General features: G+C 41.2%; 1 protein-coding gene across 8 annotated transcripts in view; it reads right to left on the reverse strand.

Annotated features, from left to right (window-relative positions):
* Stard9 (StAR related lipid transfer domain containing 9) overlaps window positions 1-10,505 on the reverse strand; it is a 117,565-nt gene that overhangs the window by 7,999 nt on the left and 99,061 nt on the right. For 6 of the 8 annotated variants that reach the window (XR_780389.3, XM_010624791.3, XM_010624793.2 and 3 more), the window contains 3 exons: window positions 10,251-10,448; window positions 9,772-9,967; window positions 9,367-9,504 (listed from right to left, as the gene is read on the reverse strand). Coding sequence is in view for 7 of the 8 variants with exons in the window: in XM_010624791.3 (XP_010623093.1) it covers window positions 9,367-9,504; window positions 9,772-9,967; window positions 10,251-10,448 (532 nt within the window). In the remaining variant the exon portion in view is untranslated. Of the gene's footprint in view, window positions 1-9,366; window positions 9,505-9,771; window positions 9,968-10,250; window positions 10,504-10,505 lie in introns of those variants that run through there. The other 2 variants (XM_010624794.2, XM_010624796.2) reach the window with 2 other exon arrangements.

The raw sequence follows: 10,505 nt of genomic DNA on the forward strand, positions 1-10,505 counted from the left end.
CAAAAAAAAAAAAAAAAAAAAAAAGTGAACTGAACCTAACACTATCATAACCAAATGGGATTTATCCCAGGAATGTAAAGTTGGCTCAAAACACAAAAATCAATATAACATACTACATTAATAAGGGAAAAACCCCACCAATCATCACAATAGACATAAAAAGAATAAGCCCAGTACCTATTTCCAGTTAAATACTACACTCAAGAAATGAGGGAAAAAGGGAATTTCCTCAGCTTGAAATGGGGCAGCTATGGGAAACTTACAGTTAATATCCTACTTACAAGTGCAAGATGCTTTCCCTCCTAAAGTCAGGACCGAAAAGGTGCCTGCTCTTACCCCTCCCATACACTGGGCCAGGGTCTAGACAAGGCAGTTAGGTAAGAAACAACAAAAAAAGACAGATGATAAGATCCTGTTATAGAGTATCTCAAGGAACTTACTAAAATACTACTAAAAGTATTCAGCAGCAGTATATAAAACAAGAGTCATATATACAAATTAGTTACAAACCAATAATGAAGTTAAAATTCCACTAGCACCAAAATTGCAAATTCCTGATGATGAGTGCTATTATTATGTATGCCTAAAATGTACCAATAAATGTTTCACTACAGAAAAATAATAGCACCAAAAGGAACAAAGCACTTACAAATAAATTTAATAAGTGAAAGATGTATACTATTCTGCAAATTTCAAAACATTCTTGAGCTAGGAATGGTGGTGCACGCCTGTAATCCTAGCACTCAGGAGGCCAAAGCAGGAGGATCACCAAGTTTGAGGCCAGCCTGGGCTGTAGAGTTCAAGATCAGCCTGAACTAGATAGTGAGACCCTGTCTCAAAAAAATAAAGTAAAACCTGAGATACTGAAATCTCTTAAATGTCATAGTATTTTCATATAACCCATGAACATGCTCTAGATCTGCCTATTACTTGTTATCTCTAGATTATAATACCTAACACTGTTCCATGTAAACACTTATGTTATAGCTAGTATCTAGATGTCCTGATGCCCCATGTGCTCATAGGTAAAGCTTTTTAGAGGTGGCTATATTTAGGGTGTATGAATGTGGATTCACAGTGTGATGATTGGATTAGTCCACTGATTGGTTTAGGACTGTTCTGGGGTGGGTGATGGGAAGTCCCACCCTGGATATGATTGGCACCAATCAATAGGCTTATGGCCTGCATGGAATATAAAGAGACAAAAAGAAAGCAGGCTTGCTGATTATTGTCTTTTGCCTGCCACATCAAGAACCATTTCTCTTCTATGATGCCCCTCTGTTATGCCTCCCTGGTTTGGAGCCAGCTGAATATGGACTGAAATCTCTACAAACTGAGCTTAAGTAAACTTTTCCTCCTTTAACTTGTGGGAGTCAGGTATTTTATCTCAGCAAGGAGAAAAAGTAAGACATTATGTAAATAGTTGTTACACTGTATTGTTTGAGAATGACAGAAAAAAAGGCCTGTATATTTTCAATACTGATACAGCCATCTTGCGGAGATTTCTGGGAAGATGGTGTAGTGAGCAGCAGAGACCATGCCCCTCCAAGGTTTGGTGTCCATGCACTGAAATAAAGTAACATGAGGAAGAGAAGGAGGGAAGTGGGTCCTTGGGAAGGATCTCAAGCAAGAAGTGAAGCCCACAAGGAGAGTGCAGAGAGAGTCTCCAACAAAGAAGAAGGAAGTAACAGGCAGCAGGGCCTCCTCTCTGAGGCTAGACTTGCTGCGTGGGAAGGGCAACTCAAACCTGCAGATGAACCATGTCTACTGGTGACCCTACAGACCTCCATGGAGAAACACACCAGTGCAGTGGAGGGGTGGACATAGCAGACTGCAGTGGTTGCTGAGTTGTTGGGGTTACATCCCTCAGGAGAGAGCAATATGCCAGTAACCATCTTGGAGAAGGATCAAATGAGCTCAGAATTCAGAACAGCTGCATACTGGCTCCATCCAGTAGCTGCTACTGTCAGGGTCAGAGTTCAAACATGCAGGAAATCATGGAGCTCAGTTTGAGTCAGTGAGGGGCTCACAGCCTGCTGCAGGCAGAATGGGTCCAGTTCCAGCCTCACAGCCAGAATGCAGCCTGAATTTTAGTAGAACCAAAAGTGTAGGCTTGCTGGGATTACCTACTACACCACATAGAGCTACAGCTGGCTCACTGGCATTAATCAACTCAGATCTGGACTCTGTCTGCCTATATTGCCTACCAGTGACAGCAGATATATGCCTTGAAATGGACATTTAAAAGATTTTTCTTTTGTCTTTTTTTTTTTGGTACCAGGATGCTCTGTATCTTGCACTTGCCAGGCAGGCAGTGGAACCACTGAGCTAAATTCCCAGCCCTGTTCTTATTTTTATATGAGTGTGAATAGTCTAGTTTTTTCCTTGGTTCTAGCTTTGTTCTGTTTTGTTCTGTTCTTGTTTTTATTTCTTCCTTCTCTCCCTCCTGTCCTCTTCACCAGTTTTCTAAAGTTTGCATTATCTTCCTTTGTCCTCTAGCCTTGTTTCTCCTCTGTTCCTCTTCTATTTCTCCCCTCAGACTCCTTTTATATTTTCTCCTCTGAGGGTAAATTTGTTACAGTGAGGGCTTATTCACTGAAAATATATTTCTGATTTGTTTTAGACTGTTATATAACCACAAATCTATTAAAGATGACAAATTAATAGTTACCACAGCTTGTCATTTTTAGGCTCTGTTTGATGCCATTTTTGCTCATCACTTTAGCCAAGGTGACATAACTGTGCTAATCAGCTGCCCTTCCTGGTATACCAAGACAGAGATTGCCTAAGGGTCTGGAAAATTACTATAGACCAGTACCAAAGAACCAGGGGCCAGGCCAAGTAGGGAGAAAATTCTCATCTCCAATAAACTGAAGAGGTAGGATCTTGCAACATACTCAAAACCCAAAACCCAGGTCCACCTAAGATACTTCCGAGAAGCAATCATTTCCAAGGGGGTCTAAATACTAGTAATAAATATACTCACCATAAGGTATCTATGTGCATCAACCCAGGAACTTAAAAAAAAACAAAACAAAACAAAAACCAAACAAACAAACATAGAAAATGAGAAAACACTTAAACAAGATGCAAACCCAGACTTCCGATTTACCAAAGGCAAACCCAGAGGATAATGAGCTGGAACAATCCAGAAGTCACCTAGTTGGACTCTCTCAAGAAGTAATAGTAAAAAAAGCAGACAAATGAGGCTCTACAAAAAGTCAAATCAGAAATAATTTCTCAGATAACTAGTGACCATAATGAAAGATATGCTTATTGACCCAAGAGCAGATACAGATTAAAAAAATAGAGGAGCTCAGCACACATGATGGAAACCATGCATACCCAGCACAGAAGGAAAATGGAATCCATGAAACACTCAAACAGATATCCAGGAGATAAACACTCCCTTGAAAGAATACACAGAAGAATGAGTCAATCTGAGGAAAGAATATCAGGTATAGAAGACAGGATTGCAGTTAGCTACCAAGAAAAGAGAGATTTCTTAAAAATAGCAAGGGAAATCAATCTAGCAACTGCTAGACAATGGAAAGAAGAATAACATAAGCTTGATCAGTCAATGAAAAAGCAGGAGAGGGTGCAAGTGACATTAAAAAAAAACACTGTTCAGAAAAGTAATGACAGAAAACTTCCCAAATAGGCTAAAAGAATTTGACATATAGATAAGTGGGGCATATACAACTCCAACTGGCCGTAAAAAAATCTCCACCAAGGCATATGAATAGTCAAGATTCCAGAAATTCAACATAAGAACAGAATATTCAAGCTTTTGTTTTTGTTGTTTTGGTACTGGAGATCGAACTCGGGTCTTTGCATTTGCGAGGCAGGTAGCAGAACCACTGAGCTAAATCCCCAGCTCACAAGAACAGAATATTAAAAGCTGTTACAGAAAGAAAAAAATCATCAACAATGGAAAGCCCATCAGAATCACAGCAGAGTTGTCAACACAAGCCCTCAAGTCAAGGAGAGTTGAAGTGAAGTTTTTCAAGTCCTAAAGGAAAATAATCTCCAACCAATACTGACATAACTGGCAAAGTTATCTTTCAAAACTTATGGAGAAATAAGACACTTCTGTGATGGGCCAGGAATTTTAGCTCAGTGCATCTTCCACCTGCCTTGTAAGCAGAAGGTCCTGAGTTCGATCCCCAGTGCCAAAATAATAAAATAAAATAAAAAAGATACTTCCATGACAAAGAACACCTAAGGAAATTCATGAATGCCAAACCAGCACTCCAACATATTTTGAAGAATATTCTAGAAAGAGAAAATGACAATTACAACTCATGAACCCCAAAAGAATGAATGTGTTATATAACAAAAGAAATTTGCAGATTGGAAGACAATACTTAATGTGCCAGGAACCTGGAAAAAAAAACAGGGGTAGCTATTCTATTTACAAAGTGGATTTCAAGCCAAGACTGATGAAGAGAAACAAAGGTTAGTACATCCTTGTAAAGGGAACAATCCAAGAGGAAGACAAGACAATCACACACATATATGCACAAAATAGCAATGCACCCAATATTAATAATAGAAAACAAATATTAATGGACATGAAAAATCAAATAAGCACTAAGACAATTGTAATGGGGGACCTCAGTACCCCTGTGACAAATAGATCAACTAGACAAAAAAAATCAATAATGAAATATCAGAAATGAACCAAGGCAGGCAGCAGAACCACTGAGCTAAATCCCCAGCCCCAAACCAAACTTTTGAACAGATGGACTTAGTAGATAGTGTCTACACAGTGTTCTACCCCACAGCATCAGAATACACATTCTTTTCAGCTGCACATGGACATTCTCCAAAACAGACCACATACTAGCTCATAGAACATGCCTAAGTAAATGCAAAGGAACTGAAATTATCCCATCCATATTATCAAACCATAGTGCAGTGAAACTGGAAATCCATGGCAAAACAAACCACAACAACTTCATAAACACATGGAAATTAAATAATACTCTCCTGAATAATCACAGGAGAAATTAGGCAGTTTCTACAATTAAATGATAATGCCAACAATACAACATATCAGAATTTATGGGACACAATGAAAGCAGTCGCAATTTATAGTGGTAAATACTCATTATCAGGAAAACAGAGTGAGCTCAAATAACCTAATGGTGAACTTCAAGCTTCTAGAAAAAGAAAACCAAGCCAAGTCCAAAGCTCATACAAAGGAGGAAATTAAGAAGATCAGAACAGAAATTAATGCATAGGAAACTAAGAAAATGACGCAAAGAATCCAAAGAGATGTTTCTTTGAAAGATTAAATAAAAGTGACAAACATTTAGCTAATCTTATAAAAAAAGAAAAGAGAAAATATTCAAATCCATGCAATTAGGAATGAAAGGGATGAAATCACAATACATCCTGCAGAAATCCAGATCATCAAACTTACTTCAAAAACCTGTATTCTAATAAGATGGAAAAAATAGAAGAAATGGACAGATTCCTAGATATGTACAAATTATCCAAGGTGAACCCAGGAGATATTCTAAATATTCTAGATATTCTTCTAAATATTCTAGATATTCTAAATAAATCAGTATCATCCAATGAAATTGAACATGTAATTAAAAACCTAAAGCTCTGATGGATTCACTGCTGAATTATACAAGAAATTTAGAGAAAACCTAATGCTGCTACTTCTCAAGCTCTTCAATGAAATTGAAGGGGAAGAAATATTCCCAAATTCATTTCTGGAAGTAAGCACTACTTTGATTCCAAAACCAGAGAAGGACCCAACTAAAAAAGAAAACAACAGGCTGATCTCCCTAATAAACATACGTGCAAAAATCTTCCAGGGCTGGGGATTTAGCTCAGTGGTTCCACAGCCTGCCTTGCAAGCATAGGGACCTGAGTTCAATCCCTGGTATTAAAAAAAAAAAAAAAAACCTTCCATAAGATACTGGCAAACATAATGTAGCAAATAAATCATCAAGAAGGTTGAACACCACGACCAAGTAGGGTTTATCCCAGGGATGCAGGGATGGTTCAACATATGCAAATCAATATATGTAATATGCTATACTAACACAGTCAAGGACAAAACCATATGATCATCTCAGTAGATGCAATAAAAGCATCTGACAAGGTCCAACACTCAATCACAATAAAACTACAGAAAAATCAGAAAAGATGGTCTTTACCTCAACCTGATAAAAGCCATCTGTGATAAACCAACAGCCAACTTCACAGGAAATGGACAAAAACTGAAAGCCTACACTCTAAAATCAGGAACCAGACAAGATGTCCACTGTCACCACTCTTTGTTCAATATAGTTCTGGAAACATTAGCCACAGCAATTAGACAAGAGAAAGAAATAAAAGGAATAAGGATAGGAAAGGAAGAAGTTAAATTATCACTATTTGCGGATGACACATACTCTACATAGAAGACCCTAAAAGCTCCAACAAAAGACTTCTAGACTTAATAACCAAATTCAGTAGAGTAGCTGGATACAAAGTCAGCACTCAAAAATCTATAGCCTTCCTGACTACTAATAACAAATTCACTGAGAGAAAAATTAGGGAAACGACACCTTTCACAGTAGCATCCAAAAAAATTAAATACCTAGAAATCAATCTAACCAAGGAAGTAAAAGATCTCTACATTGAAAATTATAGTACTCTGAAAAGGGAGATCAAAGAAGATATCAGAAAAATGGAAAGATATCCCTCGTTCTTGGATAGGAAGAACCAATATAATGAAAATGGCCATACTTCCAAAACTGCTACACAGACTTAATGCAATCCCAATCAAAAGTCCAACAGTATATCAGACAGAATTAGAAAAAAATGATCCTAATATTCATTTGGAGCCAGAAGAGATCTAAAATAGCAAAAGCAACTCTAGGCAACAAAGACAAGGCAGGGGGCATCACAATCCCTGACTTTAAATTAAAAACAGCATGGTACTGGCAAACACACACACACACACACACATGTGCACAACAAAGAAAAAACAAAAACAAACAGATCCTAACATCAGTGGAACAGATTAGAGGATGCAGAAACAACTCCAAACACACTCAGCCACCTTATCTTTGACAAAGGAGCCAAACACCTCCACTGGAAGAAAGATAGCCTCTTTAATAAATGGTGTTGGAAAAACTGGCTTTCCACTTGCCAAAGGTGAAAACTAGACCTGTATCTTTTACCATGAACTAACCTAAAATTAAAATATATCAAAGATCTAAATATTAAAACAAACATTAAATCTACTGGAGAAGATTAGGCAGAAATCTTTAAGAATTGGCATGGGCAAAAACAATTTTATGAATAAACCCTGACCGCACAAGAATTATCACAATCAATCAACAACTAGATCTTATCTTACTAAAAAGCCAGTGCACAAGAAGAAAAACAGCCAACAGAGTGAAGAGACAACCGACAATGTGGGAAAAAATTTTTGCCAGCTGTTCCTCAAAGGACTAAAATCAGGAATATAAAACCAGACCCTCAAATTTAAAGACCCAATCCAAAAGTGGGCATCTAAATGAATACACTCTTCTCAAATGAAGTAGAAACAGCAAATAAATATATTAAAAAAAAAAAAAAAACATTCAACATCACTGGTCATTCGAGAGATCCAAAATAAAACAATGCTGAGATTCCATCTCATTCCACAAAGAATGGCTGCTACCAAGAAATCAACCAATAACGTGCTGGAGGGGATGTGGGGAGAAAGGAACCCTTCTCCACTGCTGCTGTGAGCGTAGACTGGTGCAACCACTGTGGAAATCTGTGTAGAGATTTCTAAAAAAACTAGAACCAGAGGTTCCATTCAACCCACCTACTCCCCTTCTGGGGAATGTGTGCACCCATATTTACAGTGGCACAGTGTGTAGCAGCTAAACTTTGGAAACAGCCCAAATGCCCATCAGCTGGCAAGTGGATAAAGATGTGGTTTTCTTTAATACAATGGAGTACCACTCAGCCACAAAGAATGATAAACTAGAGACATTTATAGCTAAATGTGTTCACCTTGAGACCACACTCATAAGTGAAATAAATCAGACATATGTAAAAATACCACATTGTTTCTCTGGTATGAGAACCTGAATGTATAAATGAAAACTGAAATGTATAACAGAGCCAGGCGTGGTGGTACACGCCTGTAATCCCAGCACTGGAACGGCTAAGGCAGGAGGATTGCCATGAGTTCAAATTCAGCCTGGGCTACATAGTGAGTTTGAGGCCAGCCTGAACTACATAGCAAGACCCTGTCTCAGAGAGACAAAGAACAAAGAAAAAAAAAATCGATTCAGGATATCAAGGCATCCACAACAGTGCAACTAGATACTAAACTGTCCAGGGTGTGATCCTCCTGCCTCAGCCTCCTAGAGTGTTGATTTATAGGAATATGCTACCACATCTGGCTCCCAGTCACATCTTACTCTGGAGCTCTGTCTTCCCAAATGCCTACTCAATTCTACCTGCTACACCTACAACGTAGTAAAGTAGAAATCATGATCTCTCCCACAAAGCCTGGCTCTCTTCCCAGGTCTGTCATCACTGACTACCACCCCTTCAGCTGCACAAGTCTGAAGTGTCTGCTCTCACCTCTCCTCTCCCCTTCTTCTAACATCCAACAGTCACCAAGTCCTGCACCTGTTCTCTCTCCAGTACATCCACATCTGTTCACCTCACTGGCAGTGCCCTTAAGGCAAGCAGTCACCTTCTCTCTCTCACCCTCCCCTGCTGCCTAACAGGCTCTCCACGCTGCCCTTGCTTCCTTCTCCTGCCATGCAGTCCATTTCTATCTTATCTGAAGCTATCACTTTCAGCAACATCAGAGCCAGTCCTTTCGCCCCTCGCCCATCTCACTCTCACACCCCTGCCACACTGGTTTCCTTTTGCTCTTCACTGCCCCCTACTTCAGGGGACCACATCTGTCCTCTCCTCCTTCCAATCTCAGCCTAAGCACTTTCTCTCCAGAGACTACTGACAGCAGCCTCAGTTTATGAGGGCTTACTGTCCCTTCTCCAAATTTATTGCAACTTAACCATAAATAAGCTCGCTGATGTTTATCTAACAGTCACGTCTGTATTCTAAAACAGTGCCTACAAAATAAGTACTTGCAAGAATGACTAAGCAGGGCCGGGGATTTAGCTCAGTGGTGCCACCACCTGCCTTGCAAGCACAAGGTTCTGAGTTTGATCTCCATACCCAAAAACAAAACAAAACAAAACAAAACAAACCAGCTAAGCAGAGGGAGACAGAAGTGAATCTCAAGGGCTCCTGCCAGCAGTGGCCCCAGGAGGCACAGGTCCTGCCCAGGCTCCTGTCTCAGTAGTACTGGCCCTGGGCTTGTTCACACATCTGCCTGCTCACCACACTCTCTGGAGGCTGGAGCTGGCCTGACAAGGCTGGGCTGCTATTGTAACCAGAAGTGACACCAGAGGAGAGGCTTCCGTTGGAGATGGTGCATGGGGAGCTGGAGCAGGCCAGGGTATGTAGTTTTTCTTCTTCCTGGGAAGGACAAGTCATCACAAACCAGCTTCTAATACATCTATGAGACCCTAGCCCACCTCCTACCTCCTGATGCCACACTACACAACACAGCCTCTTGTTCTCAGACCTGGGCCTAGGGACAGAGCTGGTCTGATGAGGGTGTACAGGGACAGTAGGCCCAGCCTCGAGGCTGGCCCTGGGGCTGTCATGCCTTCCTCAGAGCACACCCCAGGTGCAGCATGGCCACAGTGATGCTGCCTTAGCCTGAGATCTATCCAGGCTTACCCCACTCCTCATCCTCAGCAGCTGGGAGATGATCTGTTGGCGGATCCGAAGCTTCTCCTGTGTAGTACGCTCTCTAAGCCTCTCCTGTGCCCGGGCAATCTCCACCTTGGCCTCCTCTCGGGCCTGCTGATAGTCACGCAGCATCCGCTCAATGTCAGAGGGTGGGTGGGCAGAACTCGGTGCCGACTGTGGGCTCCTACGGAAATCACAGGAAGGAAAGACAGATTCCAATATAGTAGATAGGAGTCAGCCCTATCTACCCCACAGGCCACCCCTCAACCTGTCCTTCCTGGAACTCCTCACTCCAGTCCAGTACTCCTGCCTCTGCCTTGTCTTCTTTCCCTTGGCCCCAATCTGCCACACCCACCTCCACTGCCCACAGGCACAGAAGAGCCTCTGGAGCACCACCTCCAGGCCCAGTCCCCCACAGCCTCCTCCCAACTACAGAGCCCTTCCTGAAGGTTCGGGTCCCTCATGACCTGGTGATCTCCACAACATCCTTCCTCAGTTGCTGCAGGTATTCTCGGCGCCTGCTGGGAAAGTCTTGGTCCCAGGAGGGGAAAGCCCTGTTAGACAGGAGGCTCATTTTTTTCTGGGGGCTCAGGCTTCGTGTCCGAGGGAAGTTCTGAAGTTGCTCAGCCTGCTCTCTCTTGAGGATCTCAATGGCTTGTCTTTGCCTGAGACAAAACACGATTGAGTCACTGAACTGCACCTGAGTTCTACTTCCGACTCCT

Source organism: Fukomys damarensis, unplaced genomic scaffold (genome assembly GCF_012274545.1).
Source record: "Fukomys damarensis isolate Sample0158 unplaced genomic scaffold, DMR_v1.0_HiC HiC_scaffold_17, whole genome shotgun sequence".
Lineage (NCBI taxonomy): Eukaryota > Metazoa > Chordata > Mammalia > Rodentia > Bathyergidae > Fukomys > Fukomys damarensis.